This window comes from Stegostoma tigrinum, chromosome 3 (assembly GCF_030684315.1).
Source record: "Stegostoma tigrinum isolate sSteTig4 chromosome 3, sSteTig4.hap1, whole genome shotgun sequence".
Lineage (NCBI taxonomy): Eukaryota > Metazoa > Chordata > Chondrichthyes > Orectolobiformes > Stegostomatidae > Stegostoma > Stegostoma tigrinum.
The window spans coordinates 111,278,333-111,302,995 of record NC_081356.1 but is presented as its reverse complement, the minus strand read 5'-3'; the positions used below and the strand labels follow the sequence as shown (position 1 = coordinate 111,302,995).

The window sequence follows — 24,663 nt, the reverse complement described above, 5'->3', positions numbered from 1 at the left end:
AAAAAGAGGGGATAAGGAAGACTTCTTTAGGTTATATAATCAGTACAGATTTAATTGACACTTGGAAAAGTATGGATTAATAGATAGAAGTAACCTTGGATTTATTAGGGGCAAATTGTTTTCAACTACTGACTTGATTTTATTTTGGGAAATAACAAATAGGATTGTTGATGATCATGTGATTGTGTACATGAATTTTCATTTGATAAAGCACCATATAATTGAATTGGCATTAAAGTAGCAACTGCTGCATCAATACTCAATCTGGCAAGGGACAGAAATCAATGAGCAGTGATGAATGCTTGCCTTCCAGCTGAAACAAGGTATGGTACAGTTTCCTCCAGTGTTTTAAATTAAGACTGCTGCTCTTTTTGGAGATTACAGATGTCTGCATTTGGGTGCCAGGAAATAATTTTAAAGTTTGTACTTGATACAAACTTATACTAAATGTTGAGGACCAGAGTAACTGTTCAGGGGATCTTGAGTTAATAAATGGGCAGGCACATAACAAATGAAATTTAATGCAGACAATTACAAAGTGACATATTTTGATCGGAAGAATGAGGAATGCTATATTAGCTAAATAGAACATTTTAAAAGGGGTGTAGGGATAGAAATGGACTGTAACAGTTCAAGAAGGTGGCTTGCTACGAGCCAAATGAACAACGAGCAGCAAATATTGGCACTTCTGGCAATCATCACATGAAACAATTTTGGGAAAAAAAAGGAAACTTTGCAATGATGGTGTATAAATTTATGAAGGTGGCAGGAAATGAAGCTCATCATTATCCAGGACATAGCCAATTTAATTAGCACTCTTACCTATTGCCTTAAATAAACATTCATTCTGCCGTCAGCACAAAGTGGTGGAAGTCTGTATTGGTTGTGAGATGCACTGCAGTAATTCACCAAACCTCTTTGACAGCACTTTCCAAACTTGCAGTGTCGACCACCAAGAAGAACAAGAGCATGAGGCACATGGAAACACTGCCACCTGCAAGTTCTCTAGCAGGTTACTTACCATCTCGATTCTGAAGAAGTCATAGTGAACTCAAAGCATCAACTTTGTTACTCTCTGAAATAAAAGAAGAACCAATTCTAGCCACAAAAATAATGTTGCTGGAAAAGCTCAGCAGGTCTGGCAGCATCTGTGAAGGAAAAAAGAGTTAACATTTCGGGTCTGGTGACCCTTCCTCAGAACTGCTTTTTCCTTCACAGATACTGCCGGACCTGCTGAGTTTTTCCAGCAGCTTTGTTTTTGTTCCTGATTTACAGCATCCAGTTCTTTTGGTTTTTATTTAACCAATTCTAGCCACTCCACTCCCTAAGAACTCATATACCAATCAAAATTAATTGTTTTTGTTCTCAGGATTATTCATTGATCAGGTACACGTGCCGCTGTTTGGATTTTCAAATCTAAACTTGGTCTTGAGAGTATTATTGCATAAGTTCACACATGACTCATGGGGAAGTGTTTTTTTTAAAACCAACATTCAACTAGATTACTAATAGTACTGCAGTACACTTCAAAAGGTCCACCTATGAGAGAGCGTAAACTGACATAACTATTTGTAGACCACAGAAAATCTGCTATGGCAATTGTGGAAAGTTTGAATATTCTAGCTAGGTTTGAGAAAACTGAAGCGAAAGAGACAGAAAGCAGTTGATGGTTTAAAAATTTGGTCAGTTCTGAAATTTGAAACGTTAGCCAAAGTGTGCAGTGCGTGCACTTGTTCAGCTGATTACTGGCTTTCTGTTAAATTTTTGCTGGACCTCAATGAGCTAGAAGTATAATCTACATTACCTAAGTACCTGGCCTACTTCCATCTCTTTAACATCACCAGTTTTTGCTTCTGTTCATTCAGTTCTGAATACATCATTCATTACAATCATTATTGTAAAACACTGCATTGGCCAATTAGTGCTGTTTTTAATATTTTACTGCACCTGGGTGATTGATTAGTTATTTTGTTTTTGGTAGAGTTGCGTAAGGAAGAAATCCTTTGTTTTCTTCAGATGGTGCTGTCAAATATTTAACTGGTAGATGACTAACTTAAAGGACCACACCTCTAAAATTGTGGTGGTACTTAAGTGATGCACTGGAATTTCAGCTAACTGCATGCAGTCAAGTCTTTCATATCTTTCTGCCCCAGGTGATGCTGCCATTAGGATTGTTTATTGTCCCTCGTTATGCATGTGTTGCAAAATTATATAAATTATGTTTACAGAGAAAAATATCGCAAAAAAAGCAGGAGTTTATCAAGAAAAAGATCTAAATCTCCAAGGAGGCGGTCCCGGTCGCCGAGGAGGCGGTCCCGGTCGCCGAGGAGGCGGTCCCGGTCGCCGAGGAGGCGGTCCCGGTCGCCGAGGAGGCGGTCCCGGTCGCCGAGGAGACGGTCCCGGTCGCCGAGGAGGCGGTCCCGTACGCCGAGGAGGCGGTCCCGTACGCCGAGGAGGCGGTCCCGCTCACCAAGGAGAAGGTCCAGGTCGCCGAGGAGAAGGTCCAGATCACCACGAAGGAGATCAAGATCACCACGAAGGCGACCTAGGACACCAAAGAGAAAGTTGTCCAAATCTCCATCTCCAAAAAGGTGACTTTACACACATTCTAATATGTAACATGAGCAAAATAGTTTGTTTTTAACATAGTATAACTAGTATAAATGCTATAAATGAGGGACAAATCCATGGAAACGTAGAAGATTCTCAGGGGGACTTAACAGGTTAGATGTGAAAATGTTGGCAGAGTCTAGGACCTGAGGACATAAATTGTAGAATAAGAGGTCACCCTTCTAAGTCAGAGATGAGGAATTTCTTTTCTTGGAGGGTACTGAATTTGATTAATTCTTTACCAGAGAGGGCTGTAGATTCTGGGTCGTTAAGTTTATTCAGGGCTGAGATAAACGTTTTTAATCAGTAAGGGAAACAAGGGTTATGGGGAAAAGGGCGGGACAGTGAAGTTGAGGATTGTACAATCAGACATGATCTCATTGCATAATGGAACAAACCCAATGGGATGAATGTTCTACTTCTGCTGCTACATCTTTTGGCATTGTAGTACATGTTTCTTTAATAATGATTAGGCTTAAGCTGCATACTTAAGCTGTGAACTGTCATAATCCTGTCCTATGAACTTATTCCTGTTCTTCGTGTGGCCTGTACTTTTGTGTCCCCAATGCACCGATCATACCTATTCATTCGTCTGCTTAATTGTTCTCCAGTTATTGCTTTGCCTTTGTCTTTTCTTCTTCCCACTTCAATCAAATTCTTTGGGACGCCTGGCTTGCAATATGTAATATATTGCCAGACTGTTCTTTGTGCTTAGTTTGATGAGGATGCGTGGCAGCTTCAGTCTGGTTCAGTTCACCGGCTGACTGACATTGACAATACATGCTACTGACTCCTACCCAACTGCTACTGGTAATAACATGGTAGCTGGTTGGAGCAGAACCTTCCAAAAAAAAGTTAACACTAACTGAAATAATAAAATGTGAGGCTGGATGAACACAGCAGGCCAAGCAGCATCTCAGGAGCACAAAAGCTGACGTTTCGGGCCTAGACCCTTCATCAGAGAGGGGGATGGGGGGAGGGAACTGGAATAAATAGGGAGAGAGGGGGAGGCGGACCGAAGATGGAGAGTAAAGAAGATAGGTGGAGAAGGTGTGGGTGGGGAGGTAGGGAGGGGATAGGTCAGTCCAGGGAAGACGGACAGGTCAAGGAGGTGGGATGAGGTTAGTAGGTAGCTGGGGGTGCGGCTTGGGGTGGGAGGAAGGGATGGGTGAGAGGAAGAACCGGTTAGGGAGGCAGAGACAGGTTGGACTGGTTTTGGGATGCAGTGGGTGGGGGGGAAGAGCTGGGCTGGTTGTGTGGTGCAGTGGGGGGAGGGGATGAACTGGGCTGGTTTAGGGATGCAGTGGGGGAAGGGGAGATTTTGAAACTGGTGAAGTCCACATTGATACCATATGGCTGCAGGGTTCCCAGGCGGAATATGAGTTGCTGTTCCTGCAACCTTCGGGTGGCATCATTGTGGCAGTGCAGGAGGCCCATGATGGACATGTCATCAAGAGAATGGGAGGGGGAGTGGAAATGGTTTGCGACTGGGAGGTGCAGTTGTTTGTTGCGAACTGAGCGGAGGTGTTCTGCAAAGCGGTCCCCAAGCCTCCGCTTGGTTTCCCCAATAACTGAGCTCAGCCACTTCAGGCCGTCGATCTACTGTAGTTTTAGCTTTTGCTGACAGCTTTAGAATTAGACTTTGCAGCTACTAAAACCTGGAAATTAAGTCAGCAAACTACAAATAGTGCCAAGCCACCATTTTGTTTCCGCCATTTAGGCTGGACTGTTGACTCTAAAATGTAGCTGTCATTAGACCATAGACCAACACATAAAATGTTTGTCATTTATTATTCTGTCCTCTTGTAGCGTAGAGTGACTGCCTGACTTAAATGTGTTTTTGTTTAAATGGAGTATTTGTACAATGGAGATAACATTTTGTTTCATAATGCTGCTACAAAGATTTTGTCATACAGTGTGGTGCAATCACTTCTAAGCCTGATTATCTTAAGACCATGAATGACTTTTCCTGCCACCATTTTTGAAGTAGCATGTGGTGATCTGACTGCTGTTTTGTTCTCCTTGTGTTCTGAAACCTATTTTGCTCATCATTTCCCATCAGCGTTGTTGAGGTTGCAAGCGTGCTATTATTGTGCAAACGAAAACCTATGAAAGCATTCTTTGCTACAAAATGATATTGTTATTGTAAGTGTTCGGCACATAATTTTTTTTCATATACATCATTTTAGAATCACTGTCGAACATGGATTACTGTGATAAATGGAATCTGTTGGGTTTAAGCAAACACAGTTGGGGAGCTGCTTAACTCAGTTCGTTAAGTGGCTGGCTTGTGATGCACTATAATGCTTGGGCTCACTTTCGTGTACCAGCTGAAGTCAGCATAACCTGTCTTTTCCCCCCAACCCATGCCTTAGGTGTGGTGACTCTGATTAAACTCCCTACCACTAGAGACAGCACAATGGCTCAGTGGTTAGCACTGCTGTCTCTCAACACCAGGAACCCAGATTTGATTCTGGCCTTGGACAACTGTGTGGACTTTGCACATTCTCCCTGAATCTGCATTGGTTTCCTCCGGGTGCTCCAGTTTCCTCCCAAAGATGTGCAGCTTAGGTGAATTGGCCATGCTAAATCGCCCAACGTGTCCAGGCTCTGCAGGCTAGGTGGATTAACCATGGGAAATACCAAGTTACAGGGGTGAGTTGAGGGGTGGGTCTGGGTGGTGTGCTCCTTGGAGGATCGGTGCAGACTTGATGGGTTGCTTCCACACTGTAGGGTTCTATATCATCTCCGTCTAGGGTGACATCTGCATTTGGTCCTCTGGGACAATGGCAACTTAAACTTCAGCATTTACCAGTTGATATTCTTCTCCCTAAAGACAACTAAACTGAGCATGAATTTTTTTATACAAAGAAGGTTGCAAGGGGAATTAGTGAGTACCGTTAAATTTAGCTCCTAATTTGATTTAGCAGAACTGCCTTAAGATGTTAGCAAAGCATACACTTAGCCCTCTTGAGGTAATATATTCATGTGGATTTCCAATTGGCTAAAGGACCACAAGTTAGGAATTAATGGGTAATGTTTTGTAGGCTGTGTATTCTCCAATGATCAATGGTTGTGATTAAGCTTTTTACAAACGATTTTTTATGATCCCCATTTAGGTGAGGACTTTGATAAGTTCTTTCCCCAGTGACCACCTCAAAGAATCATGTTATGAAATTTCATGTTTCAAGACATTTACTGTAGCCAACAAAGTAAGATCAACGTCATGGAAGCATTCTTTAGTGGGAACCTATTACAGTATATTACAAAATAGGTCTACGCCATTGTCCCAACCCCACCTAGTAAAAAATGAAATCCCTGTGTTTCTCCATTATCCTGCACTCTCCATCGATGTAGTCTTAAAGTTGAATTGTCTCCTTGTGGCAAGGTTTTTGATTGGTGGTTCTACCCACTAACATTTCACATTCCTTCTTTCTTGCGTGAATTCCACCTTCACCAGCTGTTTGTTTGGTGATTAACCCATACCATATGATGTGCCTACCTCCACTGGTCTTATTGACGGTGTAAATCTGCAAGTCCCCAGCATCAGAATCGGCTGCTTCCTCATTTTCTGTCAATATGTTAACTCTTTCTTAAGGTCAGGTGAAAACTTGTGACCTGGGATCTTGTCACATGGATCTGTTGCCATGTTGAATTCAGTGTATCTTCACACCATTCAATCCCGTAACCACTAAACAAGTAAAAATTTCAGTAAGTTCTGTTTACCTCGAACAAAACCATTTAGAAACAGTCTTAATGGTGATAGCACTGTATCAGTAATATAAATGAGGGGACCAAATATAGCCTATTGAAGTTTGGTGGCAAGGAAAATTTGCTTGGTAAAAGAAGCTGTTAGGAGGATGCAAAATATGTTGCAGAGAGTTACAAATAAGTGAGTGAACATGAGAAGTAGAGCGGGTGTAAGCAATTCAACCCTTGAAAGTAGAACAGAACAGCACTGAAACAGGTTCTTTGGCTCATCATGACTGTACCGACCATGATGTCTCTCTAAACAAATCTTATCTATCTACACATGGTCCGTATTTCCCTTGTCCCTGCCTGTTCATCTGTCCGTATAAGCTTCTCTTAAATGTTGCTATCATTTCTGCTTTTACCCCACCTCCCCTGGCAGTGCATTCTCAGCACATACCACCTTCTGTCTAAAAACAAAACTTTGCTCACGCACATCCATTAAACGTCTCCTCTGTCACCTTAAACCTAGAACCCCTTGTATTTGACATTTACACCCTGGGAAAAATACTCTGACTATCCACCGTATCCATGCATGTCATAATTTTATATTTGTCTAACAGGTCACTCCTCAGCCTCTGACATTCTAGCAAGAATGATCCATGTTTGTCCATCCACTCCTTTATTGCTAATACTGTCCAATCCTGGCAAACCTGTTGTGCCTTCAAGGCTTCCACATTGTTTCTATAGTGTGGTGATCAGAACTGCACACAGCACTTCAAATGTGTCCAAACCAAAGTTTTATACAGCTGCATCAGGATTTACCAACTTGTATAATTAGTGCCAAAAGTGTGACATACATCTTTTCACTTATGCTGCCACTTTCAGGGAGCTAAGAACTTATATCACAGATCCCTCTGTATATCAATGCGTCTAAGGGTCATACCATTTGCTGCATGCTTTCCTCTTGCATTTGACCTCCCAAAATGCATCACCTCATACTTCAGTCATTTCTCTACCCACTTTTCAACTGATCTGTAGCCACTTGTATCCTTTGACAAGCTTCTTCACTATCCACAACCCGACACAATTTCATGTCATCTGCACGGCAGACGACTTGTATTTCATCCAAGTCATAATATGTTCAGAGGTCCCAGCACTGATCCTTGTGGAACACCACTAGTGTCCCACCACTGACCTCCAGCCAGAAAAACACTCTTCTGCAACTACCCTCTGTCTTGTGTAGCCAAACAATTTCGGATCCAACGTGCAAATTCATTGTGAGTCTCATGTGATGTAATCTCCTGGACCAGCCTATCATGAGGAGCTTTACTAAGGCATTTGACGAGGTCAGTGTAGACCATATCCACTGCCTTACCCTCATCAATCATCCTCAATTCCTCAAAATGCAGTCACATTTCTAAGAGGAGACTTCCGGCTGATAAAGCCATGCTGACTCTCCCTAATATCGCAATTCTTTTCCAAATGCAAGTAAGTGCTATCACTAAGAATCTTCTCCAATAATTTTCCTACCACTGAACTAAGGTCATTGGCCCATAATGGATTATATCCCCATTGCCCTGAAACTAAAGATCAACATTAGCTATTTTGGGACCTTGCCTTCGCCTAAAGAGAATGCAAAAGTCTTTGTTAAGGTCCCAGCAATCTCCTCCCTTACCTCTTTTAGTATCCTGGTATATATCTCATTAGGCCCTTAGGACTTGACCTGCCTTAACATTTTTGAAGACACCCAATAGCACCACCTCCTTTAATATTGACATGCCCTGGAGTATCAGCATACCTCACCCTAATCTTACCATAATCCACCACTTTCTCCTTAGTGAATAATAATGTGAAGCAGTCAAAATTCCCTCCTTTCACTTCGAGTGGACCTGGCCTTTCCTAGCTACCTAATGTACATTTAAAAAATTGCCTCAGGATTCTCCTTAATCCTACTTTCCAAGAATATTTTATGGCTGCTTTCTACCTTCCTAATTCCTTGTTTAAGCTCTTCTCTGCACCGTTTATATTCAAAGACCTTGTCTGACTTCAGTTTCCGAAACTTTTATGTGCTTCATTTTTTTTGACTAAACTTTCAATATCTCTTGTCATCTCAGGTTCCTGAATCTTGCCATTCTTCTCTTTCGACTCCCACATGTCAGAGTCCAACGCAGGCCCCACTTCTTAGGCTTTATCAGGTTCATTCCTGCTGCTGCCATTCACCCCAGGTTCCTCCACTCTGCTTCAGCTACTGCTGATCCAGCTGAGCTCGAGCCAGGCTCTTTAAGCCTACACCACCATTTAATACACTCATGGCTGATCTCATGTCGACCTCAACTCTGCTTTCCAGCCTGCTGTCAATAGTCTCTTAACTAATCAAAAATCAGTCTGTCTCCGCCTTAAACTTACTCAATGTGCCAGCATACTCTAGGGAAGTGAATTCCACAGATTTGCAAACCTTTGAGAAAAGTAATTTCTCCTCTGTACTGTTTCAAATCTTGTTAACCTCATATCCTCAAGCTGTGATTTTTTTTTTGTTTTAGATTGCGCCGCATGAAATATCCTTTCTATATTTTTATCAATCCCCTTTTGCATTCATATACCTCAATTAGATCTTCTGTCATTCTTATAAATTCCAGACTATCGAACTAAACTTCCATCTTCATAAGATAAACCTCTCTAAAGTGGAAGGACAAATAGAAAAGCTGATCATCTTTTAGTGGGAAACTGGAAAATGTTGATATTCAACGATACCTCACTTGTAAAATAGCATAAAATTAACTTAGGTACAGTAAGCAGTTAGGAAGACAAATGGTCTTGTTACGCTTTATTGACAGAATTGGGATGTCGGAGACATGGTTGAGGGAGGGACAGGACTGGCAACTGAATGTTCCAGAGTACAGAGGCTATAGGAAAGAGATGGGAAGATAGCTGTAAGAATTATAAGCAAGTTATTATAGAGGATTTTGAGTTTACAAACATAAATTGGGACTGCCATCGTGTTAATGGCTTAAATGTGAGGAATTTGTTAAGCATTTTTAAGAAAGTTTCTCAGTCAATATGTAGATCGCCCTACTAGTGAAGGAGCAAAACTCAACCTCCTCTTGGGGAAAAAGGTAGGGCAAGTGAATGAAGTGTTAGTGGGAAAGCACGTTGGGACCAGTGGCCATAATTCTGTCAGTTTTTTTTTTTAAATAGTAATGGAAAAGGATAGGCCTGATTCACAAGCTAAACTTCTAAATTAGGGCAAGGCCAGTTCTGATGGTATTAGACAGGAGAGTTGATTGGAGTTGTTTCATAGGTAAAGACACATCTGGCAAGTGGAGAACTTTCTAAAATGAGATGATGAGGGTTCAGAGACTGCGTGTTCCTGTTAGTGTGAAGGGCAAAGCTTTAGCAACACAAGATGACGAGAGGTATTGACATTCCGGTCAAGAAAAAGGAGGTATGTGTCAGATATAGACACCTGGGGTCAAGTGAATCTCTTGAACATAGGTATGTAGGAGTACATTTAAGAGGGAAATCAGGAGAGCTAAAAGGAGACATGAATAAACTTTGGCAGATAAGGTTAAAGAGAATCCAAAGGGATTCTACAGATATATTAAGGCAAAAGAGTAACTATGCAGACATTAGGTTCCATTAAAAATGAACAAGGCTGTCTATGTGTAGAACTACAGGAGATGGGTTAGGTCCTAAACACATATTTCACGTCAGTTTTTACTGTGGAGAAAGGCAAGGAAGCTAGGGAAATAAATAGCAATGTCTTGAAAAGAGTCCAAATTACAGAAGAGGAGGTGCTGGATGCCTTAGCATGCATAAAGGTAGATAAATCAAGACCTGAACAAGTGTATACGAGGTCATTATGGAAAGTTAGGGAAGAAATTGCAGGGCCCCTCACATTTATATATTAGTATTAGATATTAGTATCGTCGACAGCCACAGATGACATGCTGGAAGACTGGATGGTGACTAATGTTATGCTGTTATTTAAGGGCTGCAAGGAGAAGCCAGGGAACTACAGACTGGTGAGCCTGATGTCAGTAGTGGGTACATTGTTGAAGAGGATTCTGAGAGACAGGATCTCCATGCATTTGGAAAAGCAAGGACTGATTAGGGATCCTCATCATGCTCTTATGTGTGGGAAATTGTGTCTCAAACTTGATTGAGTATTTGAAGAGGTGAGCAAGAAAATAGATGAAGGCAAAGCTGTTTTCTACATGGACTTTTCCAAGACCTTCAACAAGGTTCCACATGGCAGAATGGTTAGTAAGGTTAGATCACATGGGATTCCAGGAGAGCTAGCCATTTGCATGCAGAATTGGCTTGATGGTAGAAGACCGTCCTGTATGTGAATAAGTTGCCCCTTGGATCCCTTTTAAATCTTTGCCCTCTCATCTTAAATGTATGCTATGAACTTCCCCACCTAAGGAAAAGACCTTGGTTCTTCACTTTATCTATGCCCCTCGTGATTTTATAATAACCACTACAAGGCCATCCCTCAGCCCCTTATGCTCCATGCTGTACGACTCTGATTCTAGGAATGAAGTTTTATTGCACTTAGGGCAATGAGGCCAGGTCTTAGAGTATAAGTTTGGTTTCATAGTGTGCAGTATATACTTACCTTGGGCACGGTGCAACAGAGGCTGAATAGACTGTTTCCTGGAAAAATGGGATTGTTTTACAAAGAGTAATTGGATAAAATATGCAGATATTCCCTAAAATTTGCAAGAATGAGAAGCAATCTCATTGACTGTATAGAATTCCTTCACAACCATATTGCAAAACCACTTAATTTGGAAAAAAGTAGTAGAGTTCTTTTCGATACATGAGCCAATGTTTATCCTTCAGCTAACACCAGCAAAACAGATTATCTGACCATTTATCACATTTTGTTCTGTGGGAGGTTGTTATGTACCAACTGGTATTTCATACGTGGCAACAGTGAGTCCTCTCAGATGTGCTACATTGATTTTACATTGCTTCAGGATGATTTCCTTTCTCTCTTTCATTTTCTTGCTCTTATCTAGCCTTTATATCCCTCGTTCCTTGGTCCTCTTCATCGTGCAAGTTCCAGTTACCCAGCTCAATCGATTATTAATGCAGTTGTTGTAAATTATATACTAACAGTTCACTTGTTTTAACACTGTTTGAGTAAAGGTTGTAATTAAAATTGTTTGTTTCTTTTTTGATCAGAAATAAGAAAGAGAAAAGAAAAGACAAAGACAGAGGGCACAGCAAAGATAGAGTTGAGAACAGAGAAAATTCAAGTGGCCAGAGTCAGGATAAGAATAAACGAGATCATTCTACCTCTAAGAAGAAGAAAGATAAGGAGAAAGAAGGCAAAATCAAGCTGGACAAAACTGATATCAAGGTGGTATTTTATAAAGGAATTTCAGAATTTAAAACTGTACCATAAATTACATCTTATTTTCAGTGCAGCTGAAAAACGGTTCAGGCAACACATTGTAGGTGTACATCAAAAACCCTATTCAGTAATGAGAAACAGGTTTCCTAAACTCAGTAAAGATAAATAGAACAAGTCCAAAGCAAAGTGGAATCCCTTTACTTGATTTTGTATACAGGGGGTTATAAATCTAGTTTGTTGCTTTTAAGATACTCTGAAAATATAATGCTGCCCAAATTGGAATCACTGATCTGTGAGACAGAGTCAGATTTCTGTTCCTAACCAGAAAAGTTGGGACTTAAGGTGCCGTAGTAAGAACCATCTGATTTGATGGTTGTAAATTGATTGACGTTAGTGTTCTATTATTAACTCACGAAGGACAGATTTGCAAAATAGTGATACAGGAACACCCAGTTGTTAGCATTATGGAGTTACTTTTCACCAATGGGAAAGACATTCCTGATGTAGCTATGAGATAACAAGGTGTAGAGCTGGATGAACACAACAGGCCAAGCAGCATCACAGGAGCAGGAAAGCTGACATTTCGGGCCTAGACCCTTCTTCAGAAACGGGGGAGGGGAAGGTGATTCTGAAATAAATAGGGAGAGAGGGGGAGACTGTTAGAAGATGGATAAAGGAGAAGATAGGTGGAGAAGAGACAGACAGGTCAAAGAGGCAGGGATGGAGCCAGTAAAGGTGTGTGTAGGTGGGGAGTTAGGGAGGGGATAGGTCAGTCTGGAGAGGATGGACAGGTCAAGGGGGTGGGATGAGGCGAGTAGGTAAGAGATGGGGTTGAGGCTTGAGGTGGGAGGAAGGACAGGTTAGGCATGTGAGGACAAGCTGGCCTGGTTTTGGGATGCGGTTGGGGGAGGGGAGATTTTGAAGCTTGTGAAGTCCACACCGATACCATAGGGCTGCAGGGTTCCTGAACGAAATATGAGGTGCTCTTCCTGCAACCTTTGAATGATGTGGCTATGTTTTGATTAGCTAACTTTGACATAAAGTGGCATCCTGCATTAATTCTTTTAAATGTTGTGCTCACTCCTATTTGTTGAAGATTCCAGAGGCCGTTGTAAATGCCAATTTCTGAGCTAGCCTTAGAAATCTTAAATCTGAAAGAAAATGGAGTGGGGTTCTCGTAGAAACCTATAAAATTCTAACAGGACTATGCAGAAAGGCTGGTCCAAATAACTGAGGAAATCAGGACTGTGAGTAACAGTTTAACGATATGGGGTAGGCGGTTTAGATGAAAAGTTTCTTATCCCAGAGTATGGTGTGCCTCTGAATTTCTCTGCCACAGAAATTATTTAAGGCCAAAACATTGACTGTTTTCTAGAAAGAGTTACATATAGTCCTTGGGGCGGAAGGGATCTGGGGAGAGAGTGGGAACAGGGTACAGAGTTGGATGGCCAGGCACGATCATATTGAATGGCTGAATAGCCTAATCCGTTTTTACCCCTATGTTAAAGGTTTCCAAAGCAATGTCTTCCCAACTGTTTACCACTGTCCTGTACCATTTCTGGTAGATCCATAATGCAGTGATTCAGGACACCTAATGCATTTAGAAGTCAGCTACTTCACTGTAGGTCTGAAGACACATATGGCCCAGACCAGGTAATGTCATCCAGTCTCCTCCCGTGCAGGACATAAGTGAGCAAAATGGGTTTTTACAACATTTGACATTGTTTTCATGGTCACTATTAGATTAGCTTTTAATGCCACACTCATTTGTTGAATTTAAGTAGCTTCCATGGTGGGATTTGAACCATGTGATCACAGCATTAGCCTGGGTCTAATTAGGGGTTCTGAATTACAAGTCCAGTGATGTTACCACAACCTCCTTTTATTGTAATTATTCAGTTTATATAGCACATGACATAAGTATAATTCAAGTATTGTGAAGCTTTTGAATACACCTGATATTTAAAAGTAGCAGCAGGCAAAGTAACCCATGATTATGATGTTATCATCTAATTTATTTTGTCACACTGGGGTCTATGGTTTTTTTTAATCCAATTCAATTTGACAGAAATAGATAGCTTTATTAGTAAACTTTCTGTATAACGAAACTGTTTTTAATAATGCTGAAATATTGACATCTCTGGGACACTATCATGTTCCTTTCAGTAGCTGGCATTGAGTGTCTTTGGTAGACACTTGACAGCAGTCCATCTATCATAGAATCATATAATTTGGGTCTAGGATTAAGAGGTCTAGGTAGGGTTAAGAGTCTGCCATTATTAACACAAGTGTTCAGCCTCACAGGCATGCTGTTAGTCAAACCCTGTCTTACAACTTGTGAAACCAATATTTTTAAAAAGTGTTCAGACTTACATTTAAACACTTTTTTAAAATATTGGTTTCACAAATTGTAAGCCAGGTTTTGACGAACAGCATGCCTGCGAGGCTATAGATTTCCAAAAATAGAGATGTAGAGTTTAAAGTCAACTTGCACATATTCTTGATCCATTATTTCATTGGTCACTTCTTTGGTGAGGTTTTAATGTATGGCTGTGTAATGTTGATTTGGGTTACGAATTCCGAAGTATTAACAATTACTGCCCTATAGTAGGAACTACTAAGGCAAAGAGCAATCATTTCGTCAGTATTGATTATGGATTTGTAAAGATCTCTCCAGTTAGCCTCATTTCAACCTTTTTGAACTTGTTGTGATACTATATTTAGATTACTACCATCAATCACAATATTTGTGAAGAGTTTTAACAGATATTTCATATTTTTCAGGTGGAAGGAGAATGCAATAATGAAGAAGGGCATATTAATGATGCAAACAAAGACAAAAAAGAAAACACTGAAACTAGCAGTGAAATCTTGGCCACTGTTAAAGAAAATGGAGACCACAACACAATTCACCAAAACACAGAAGATGAAGAACAAGAAGTTAAGTCCGAGAAGTCTGAGAATATACCTGTAGTTAGTGCTGAAGAAGAAAATGGAGAAAAACAAGAAACACTAACTACAGACATAAATGATTTGCAAAACAAGCCTGCTTCTTCAGCTGAGGTAGAATGTCCTTAGCAGCTTGACCTGATTACATATCTGTGTGACATTATCTTTGATGTTTCTCAGAACTGGATGATGCTTCAGCATTTTAAAGTGAGAAATCTGTAATGAAAAGCTTAACTTGAGTTTGCATGAACCAGTGAGCATAGAATGGGTGGATAAGTGATGTCACTCAGACTGAAAATGACAAAGCAGTGCCTTTGTCATAAAAGATTTGTAAATATATGTACTACTTTCCTTAAACTCTCTCAATGCACATGTTTGCCTTCACAGAATGTTGTTAAGCCCGTAAGATGTCCGGACATTATTTTGTTGATGTTGATGAGGGGAGGGAACAGTGTCATATATCTTTTTCATATGGATCTTTTATCCCCTCCTTGCAGTTATAGACTGAACCATTTGTAAATGTATTGATACTGAGAGTTGAGATAGAAAAATACAGTTAGATGGAACAAGATTTTATTACAGTGTCTGTTTTTCACATGAAGTAAAATTAATGATTCCAATCTCTGTGAATTTTTCTATTTGTACTTTATAGCTTTGGCAATTAAATGAAATCAAGCTCTCTGTGAGCGTCAGCAATCGGGAGAGTCTTATGATTTGATATGTAACAGCATTGCAGTGGTACCAATACTTACACTGAAATTATAGTGTCAGTATTCAATTTATCCAGGTGGTTTTCTAATTATTTAATAAGACTGGCTTATTCACTTTGATTAAGATTTGGAACTGCTAATTTATTATCTAGTTTATGGAAGATGTGAATCAAATTGTTGCTATAAATTGTTTTTGCCCTGAGAGTTTCAAACTATGGCCATTATTCATTATTATTCAGTCTAGCAGCTATCACGAACTGGACTCATACTGACAAACTCTGATGAGTTTGTGAACATAGATACCAAGAAAACGAGACATGTGAGGAGGTGGCTCACTGTTCTGTGACTCGATCTCCTACAATTACTTTAGTGATTGGATGCATCATTTCCAGTGATACCAAACTGTAGCATTCGAGAAGATTCCACATTCAGTGATTTGCCAGGGTTGCTTTAGCAATGAAATGGCAGTTAGGATATGACAGGTTCTGCAATTCTGTGGGACAAGAAAGGGATCAGGCAGCCAGAATTTCTGGTTATAAGTGTTATCTGTGATCCTTGCAACTAATCGAGCACATAAATATTAAATGATAAGGATAAGGGCTGACTGTATTGCTTACGCATGAAGATTGGCTGTATAAAAGTGCACAGTGACTGTTGGTTAAACCATACTGTGGTATGAACAGTGAGAGGGTTGAAAATCGAATCAGCAAAAGAAGCAGTAATTTCTTACATTTAAGAAACCGGTATGGTGTATAACAAGAAAATGTTATCTTGCCATTTGCATTTTTAGGCGAAAGTGCTGTAACATAGTGAAGAACGTTTAAATGCAGTATAGTTACTTCAACACTTTTTGAAAATAGTGTTATTATCTCTTTCTTTAAATCTGTTATTTTCAGTGGCAATTGACTGTTTTGGTGTAATAGGAAAGAATGATAAAGCTGTATTACTGTATTTCATGGCCCAGTATACTATAATATGTATCTCAAAATCTGCTTAGAAGCCATAATTTGTCTGGTTTGAGTAATAAGTTATTCTAAAATATTGATAGATTAATTTGACTTAGTAGGAATCTGACACTTTTTCCGTACACAACTGCATTCCTTCTAAAGAGAGTGGGGATTTGAACTCCTTTCTGAAATAAAGACCTATAATGGCACCCAAGTACTGTACCATGATATATTGTACTTACCAACACACAAGTTAGCACACTTAACACTACCATTCATAATCCAATTAATATTTTCCTCACTTCTACAGAATGCCACATGATATGTTATTTCTTGGTTGATCTAATAACATAAAAGTGAATAATGTCTGTTTCCTTTTGCTAATAGTTCATGTTAAATAAGCTCCATTTATTATGTACTGCTTACATTAGGAAAGATACTTGTGCGAAGAGAGTAAGGTATTTGCTTATATTTTGGAATATTTGGCATGTGTAAGGCTCTGAATGTCTGCGAAGATGCTATTGTTATGTTGTGTTAAACTGTGAAGTGCAATTTTCTATTAAAAGTTTATAGTACAAGAAGAACCATTGTACAAAACATGCAAATTGCTTAGTTGCTAATTACAGTGTATCCTCAGAAAATGTGATCAGTCATCTTTGTGGCACTAAAGATAGTTGTGTGATATCCATTTTACAAATTGTTGCAGATTGCTGATGTGATTATTTAGTACATCTGTTTCTTTTTAATTGTTATATAATAAATATAGTTAAACTATTAATAAGACAACTAGTTGATCAGCTATTGTTTTTTCTAATAGAGCATAGCTTAGCTAAATTTCTATTGTCATTATTGTCTTTGGAGTCCTGTTTGTTAGAAATATCCTTCAAGCATGATGGGGACTATGACCAAAGGAAACAAAGCAATATTGGCTAATGTTTTATTTATTGAAATATTAATTTTTGGTAACTGCCAATATATTTAAGTCTGTTGGTTGTATAGTCATCTCTGAATAATGCAGAAGATTATAGAGTCATAAAAGTTTTTACAGTATGGAAAGAGGCCCTTCAGACTATTGTGTCCATGCCAGTCATCAAACATCTGTCAATTCGAAGCACATTTTCCAGCGCTTGACCTGTAGCCTTGTCTGTTATGGTGCTTCAAATGCTCATCTAAATACTTCTTAAATGTCCCACCTCTAGCACCCTTTTCAGGCAGTTAGTTCCAGATGCCCACAACCGTCTGGGTGAAAAATAGTTTCTTCCAATTTCTTCTAAACCATCTGCTCTTTCCCTTTATGAGAGGCATCAATAACGGGCGGTGGTGGGGGGGGCACAGTTTTAAGGGAAACGTTTTTCCTACTTACCCTGTCTATGCCCTTCAGAACTTTGTATACTTAAAATAGATACCCACCCTCAGCTGAATCATTCCAGTCCAGGCACCATCCTGATGAATTTCTTCTGCACTCTGTCTATTGCAGTCTTATCCTTCATATAGTGTGGTAATCAGAATTGCACAAAGAACACCAGCGGTTGCCTAATAACGTAATGAGCTCCATCATAAGCTCTGGTTTTGATTTCAGTCCCTTGTAATAAAGGCAAATATCCCATGGAATAACTTGACTTGGAGTAAGAAAGTGAATGTACCGTGGCCAGGTTTGCAGATGACACAAAAATAAGTGAAAAGGCAGGTTGTGAGATGGATATAAACAGTTCACAGTGATATTAATAGGTTGAGAGAACAAAAGAACAGAATGTTATTTAAATGGAAAGAAGCTGCAGAAAAGATGCATCACACAGGGACTTGGAGGTATTAGCTGGCACAAAGGTGCACTGGGTAATCAGAAGGCTTAAGGGAATGTTGGCTGTAATTTTGGGAGTTGGAATATTAATGTAGGGAAGTCTTACTGCAACTGTACTGGTGAAAACCATACTTGGAGTACTATGAGCAGGTTCAATCCTCTTATTTATGCAAAAATATTGTTTCATTGGAGATAGTTCAGAGAAGGCTGACTTAGGATGATCTCTGTATAGAGGAATTGTCTTGAGTGAAGACTGACTGGCTTGGCACAGTACTCAAAGTAGTTTAGAAGAAGGGATCTCATTGAAACATACAGGATTCTTAAGGGGCTTCATGGAGTAAATGCTGACCGGATGTTTCCCCTCACAGGAGACTTGAGGACTAGAGGGCATTGTCTCACAATTAAAAGCACCAGAAATGGGAGCAGAATCCTTGGATATATTTGAGGATGAGAGATATTCTTGATTAGTAGAGGAACCAAGGTTTATGGCGAAGGCACAAAGAGTAGACGAGGAATGTTGGATCAGCCATGATCCTGTTTAATGGTTGGGCAGGGTCGAGGGGCCAAATGGCCCCTACTTTTGTTTCTATTCATTATAGTCTTAAATAATATGCCTTCTTAACCACCTGATCTACCTACCTTCAAGGATCTATGGGCATCTACACCAAAGTCCCTCAGATCCTGTATGTTTCCTGAGACCTACTGCTCAAAGTGTACTCCCTTGCTTTTTAAGTCTCCCCCCAGCCCCACCGCTGATGCATCACTTAACACATCTGAAAAGACCAATTATACTGCCCTGTATTTTAAGGCTTCCCTTTTTGCTTTTTGCTATTTACTATGCCACTGATTTTGTGTCTCATACGAGCTTACTGATCAGATGTGCTACATTCATGATCATTGATGAACAGTGAGACCCAGCGTGAAAACCTGCAGAGTGCTACCGGACACAGACTTCTAGTCACAAAAGCATCCTTTGGCCAACCCCTCTGTTTACTGCTGCTGAGCCATTTTTGGATCTAATTTGGCAAATTACCATGAGCTGTTAATTTCTTAACCAGTCTGCCATGCAAGATCTTGTCAAAAGCCTTACTGAAGTCCCTGTAGACAACAGCAACTGCCCTAGCCTCATCTAGAAATTTGTTAGACTTGATCTCTCCTCTTACAAAGCCATGCTGACTACCCTTAATTAATGCTTGTTTTTCCAAGATGTATATTTATAAAGCAGAAATAAGAAGAGATTAGGTGAAAACTGAAAAGTAAATTAGAAGAAGGAATAGATAAAATTTGGAAAAATAATACTAGCAAGTGTTAAGTTGTATTTATATTGTGTGTTTAATGAAAATACCCCGAGGCATGAAAAGAAAACAAAATGGACACCATCAACAAGGATGATATGGGGAACGGTGAACCGGTTTACTTTAAGCGATGGCTTTGAAGGAAGGAGTAAATGTAAAGATGTCAAAAGGATTAACAAACGAGTTCCAGAAGCATTGAACCTGTAAAGTTTAAAGCATAGCTGCTAAAGAATAGGATAATGAGTTCTAAAGAAGAGTCAAATAGGACTCAAAATACTAACTCTGTTCCTCTCTGCACAGATGCTGCCAGACTTGATGCATTTCTCCAAAGTTATCTCCGATTTCCAAAAACTGCATTTGGTATTGGGCTATGTTGCTGTAGACTGAAAACAAAAAATGCTGGAGATCACGGCAGGCCAGGCATCATCCATGGAGAGAAAGCAAACTAACATTTTGAGTCTAGATGACTCTTCATCAGAGCTGAGCTGCCTGACGCGCTATGATCTCCAGGATTTTTTGTTTTTCATTCATTTTCCAGCATCTGCAGTAATTTGCTCCTGCCTACCTTGCTGTGGCGCTCAAAGGTGAAGGGGAGATAAATGTAGATGTATGAGCTGGACAGTGCAGAATAGTATTAGTATAATTTACAGAATTGCATGCATGCAGTAGAGCCTGGTCGAAGTTTACAAAGAGTGGGGATAAATGCATGCCTGCAATTAGGTCAAGTAATACAGTTTGAAAGACATAGAAGAGGCATAAAAGGTTAAACTGTAATTTATTTCAAATAATGTTTATTGGCTACTACTTGACAGTCTTTCATCTGCCTTCTCCCTTTGCCTTGTGGGGCATCAGTGAAAATAATACTAAAAATTAATTGCAGTGTCTGGTATTTAAACACTGAATTCTCTTGATTCAATAAAGAGGCATGTATTAGCTAACAGGTCATCAAAACCATTGAATATATTCTGCCTCCAGTTGAATGTCTCATTAAAGATGAGGATGATATGATATTAAGACACCAAAGAGAAGATCCATTAAGGTTAATTGTGATAACCAACCTGAACTATACTTAATAGCTGAAAGAGAAGAATTATAATGAATTGACTTCTTTTTCTTTGAAAGCATTACTCTGTGCCATCATGATACTTAGGGAATTTAAGATTAAAACACAGAGCCTGCGGTAAGATGTGACTTAAACTCAAGTTACAAGGTTTATGATCTTACTTAAAGATACCCTACACTGCAGGACCGAATAAAAGATTTCAAAACTAAAGTACAACCAAACAGTCTAATTGAGAAAATAAGTCCAGGAAAAACTAACTGTTATTTTACTACTACATTAAGAATAAAAGGATAATTAGTGAAAGTTATAGTGGTAAGTTGTACATGGAACTGTAGGATGTAGATAGGGTTCTAAATGAATACTTTGTGTCAGTGTTCACTAGTGAGAGAGATGAATGCGAGTATAGAATTCAGAGAAACCTGTGATGTACTTAAAGAAATCAACATATATAGAGTGGGTTCTGACTGGTCCGGCAAGATTTAAAAAAAAAAACACCAGGACTGGATGAAGTATATCCCAGGCTCTTGAGTGAGGCAAGTGGGGAAATAGCAAGGGTGTTTGGCAATAGCTTTCAGTTCCCCTCTGGCCAGAAAAGAGGCTGTCTTCCAGCCACCTATGTAATACTGTTATTCAAGAAGGGAGGTATGGGTAAACCAGGAAACTACAAGCCAGTCAGTCTAACCTCAGTGGTGGGGAAGCTTTTGGAAGCAATTCTGCAGGACAAGTTAACCTGCACTTGAAGAGGCAGGGATTAATCAAGAACAGTCAACATGTTTTTGTTATGGGAGATCATGTCTGACCAGCTTAGAAATTTTTAGATGACATGGTGTGCAGATGAGGGCAATGCATTTGACATAGTCTACTCCGATTTCAGCAAGGCTTGTGATAAGATCCTGCATGGAAGTTTGATAGTGAACATAAGACCCGGCAGGATCCAAGGAAAGTTGACCAATTAGATCCAGAGTGGGCTGAGTGGCAGGAAGCAGAGGGTGATGGTCAAAGTGTGTCTTGTGACTGAAAGCCTGTGTCCAATGGTTTTGGGGGTCCAGTTTGACTATGATATTCATAAATGATTTGGATTTAAACGTAGGAGGATTGATCAGTAATTTCACAGATGGTATAAAAATTGATGGTGTGTTAAATAGGTGGATAGCCTTGGATTGCTGGAGAATTTAAACAGGCTGGTCAGATGGTTTGATCAGTGGAAAATGGAATTCAGTCTGGATAATTGAGGTGAGGCACTTGGGCAGGAAAAAGAAGGTAAGGGGATATGTGATGAACAGTATGATCCTGGGGAGCACCAAGGATCAAAGGGACATTGGTGTGCATGTCCACATGCCCTTTAAGGTAGCGAGCCAGGTAGATAAAATGGTAAGAAGCAACACGAAATACTTGTCTTTGTTAGCCAAGGCATATAGAATTCAAGAACAGGGAGGTTATGTCAGAACTGTATATATATTGTACGTAACTTTTGTGAGGCAAAGTAACTTGGTGTCATTTCATAGAATCCCTAAGTGTGGAAGCAGGCCAATCTGCCCATCATGTCTGTACTGACCCTCTGAAGAGCATCCCACCCACAGACATCCCCTACCCTATAACTCTGCATTTACCATGGACAGAAAACCTAATCTGCACATCTCTGGACCGTAGAAGGAAACCAGAGCACCCAAGGACAGAGAATGTACAAACTCCACACAGACAGTCACCCGAGGGTAGACTCAAACCTGGATCCCTGGCACTGTGAGGCAACCGTGCTAGCCACTGTGCCACCTGTATGTTTTTCTTTATTCCTTTCCTTTATTTCCTGTGTTCCATTCTTCTTGCAATAAATAGTAATTTGATATTTACTGTCATAATTACTTGCCATGCTAACTTTCTGACTTCCTTGTACAAGCATTTCTAAATTTTACACCTAAATTTTAAAAAAATTGCTTTGTTTTTTCTATAATCAAAGTGCACCGACATCTGCCATCTTATTGTGCACTTTTTACCATATTTGTGGCTACAATTCTCTTGCTGCTCATGAACAAATCCTCCACGCTATTTTATTACCTCCTAATCCTCTTCCATGAGCCCTTGTCTTTTGTGTGATATCAAATGGAGTTTAGATGGACCATACCTGAACTTCTACTCCTTCCCCTTTTATCTACCTTACTTGCTACATCCTCCTTCTTAAAAAAAACTCCATGCATCAGTTAAACTTTGTTTTCCTTTGGTAAGTTCTTTGATTTGTATGACCATGCAAAATATTAGACTACATTGGTTCATTCCCACAATACAGAGAATATGTTATCCCTGCAGGAATGCATACTTCTAGGAAATCTGTATCATAACATTTGAAACGTTTTGTTTTTGTCCGTGAGTTAAAAATAATACAGAATACAGCTTTACCGTTAGAACAGGTTATTTCGCTGACAGGAAGAAAATTATTTTGGTTGAGACAAGCAGCTATTTAAAGCTTAGCTGGTTGAAAAGGGCCCAGCTAACCTCGCAAGTTGTCAGCCCATCGTCTTCGCTTGCAGCAGACACTGCTGTGTTTGAGTGGAACTCCTGAGGCATATCAGATGATGTTTTACACAGAGTTGGCCACCGCAGTGCAAACCATTAAATTTTGAACAGAAAACTGCAAACGATGAAGAAATACATCTTCAGTTTTCAGGGTTTTTAAATTAGCTTTGTCAAATCTTTACATCTGTGCAGACGCTATGTTTGCACTGCTGACAATAAGCAAGCAAGTAAGATATTTCACGCTCGTTTGTTGATTCTAGATTCAATACAAGATAAATGTTATCTGTTGAATTTTGTGCAGATGTCAGGTTATGCTAATACCAACCAGGAAGTTTTGCCCCTATTTCACAGAACTGATCAAATTAAATATTTCTCTTTATTCAGTTCATTGTTCATGATTGACATGGATTAAAAGATTATCCACAATTACACTGGTGTTGAAATTCAGTAGCAAATTCTGCCTAGTCTACAGAGTAAGAAAGTTGTACTGTTATTCATAGATGAAAATATGGAACATAGATAAAAGTTTGAACATTCAAACTTGCAGCTCTGAAAACTGGTTATAGGGAAAGTCCATATTTAAATAAATTTGATAATATCTTCCTTTTCATAATGAACTACTAAGCACCTTCATTTCATGACATATCGTGGTTTCCTTCATCAGTTCTTCACACATTGAAATCAGATTTTAGTTTTCTTGAGAGAAGCTTCACTTTGTAGGCAGGCATTTAAAGAAAATGTTTTATTCTAAAGAGATTAATACCACACAGTGATTTTCCTTTTTAATACATGTCAATGTTTATCTCCTTTTTCAAAGGTCTGTGAAAGACTGCTTGGTAACCCTACTCTCTAATACTCCTCTAAATCTTTCTTCATGCTGTTACTGGGGATTTCCACTGATTTATCACAGAAACAAAGAATGTTCCTTAAATAATCAGGATTAAAACAAAATCAGTCTGTCATCTTCACTGGATAAATTAATTCAATTGTTTTCTGGGTGACTTACTCCGTTTTTACCAGGGTGTGTTCTTGTCAGTACAAAGATTCCTTTCCGAAGTCACCTTCCCATCACTCGATATTCCTTTATTCCATTGTGCCATTTATGCGTTTGCATTTAAGAAACATCCTCCGCTGTGTTGACCCACCCTGTTGTCTTAGGGTACGTGGATAGTGTATCTATTATTATGGTAATCTATTACGCAAACCTTTTTTACTTGACTATGCAACTGTCGAGTGCTGAATTGCAACTCTTAAGACTAAGAAATTGTCTCGACTTTTTGGAAGAATATATATTGAGAGATTCAGGCTACATACCATAATTAAAATTTAATGGATCAAAATGGGTTTTTAAAAAAACCCAGAACTAGTAGAGAATCTCCATTTAGCCTGATAAAAACAGGGAAAGTGGACAGAAAAAATTAGGTGCCAAATGAGACAGAAAGACCACGAGAGAGAGAGAGAGAGTGCTAAAGGGACTTTCCCACAGGTGCAGACGTGGGGGGAGAAGGGCACCAACATCTTCAATACGTATTGTATTTATTTCCCATGATTTATCATGGTAGGTGATGTAATGAAAACCATAATTTCTGATGTGCTTTGAAAACAAATTCAGCATTTTTGACATGAATACAAAAATAATTTTCCAAGAGCATCATGATGAATTGTTGTTTTGCACGTGGTTTGGTGGAATTCTTTAATATGAAATTGTTACAGAAGCATGTTCACAAC

At 39.5% G+C, this 24,663-nt stretch overlaps 1 protein-coding gene across 1 annotated transcript in view; it reads left to right on the top strand.

Annotated features, from left to right (window-relative positions):
- The window catches only part of srek1 (splicing regulatory glutamine/lysine-rich protein 1), a 67,220-nt gene extending 50,215 nt beyond the window's left edge, over nt 1-17,005 (top strand). The window contains exons 10-12 of the mRNA XM_048525442.2: nt 2,229-2,591; nt 11,494-11,671; nt 14,450-17,005. Of these exons, the coding sequence (XP_048381399.2) occupies nt 2,229-2,591; nt 11,494-11,671; nt 14,450-14,743 (835 nt within the window). The 3' untranslated portion in view covers nt 14,744-17,005. The remainder of the gene's footprint in view (nt 1-2,228; nt 2,592-11,493; nt 11,672-14,449) is intronic.
- Nucleotides 17,006-24,663: the final 7,658 nt, after the last annotated feature.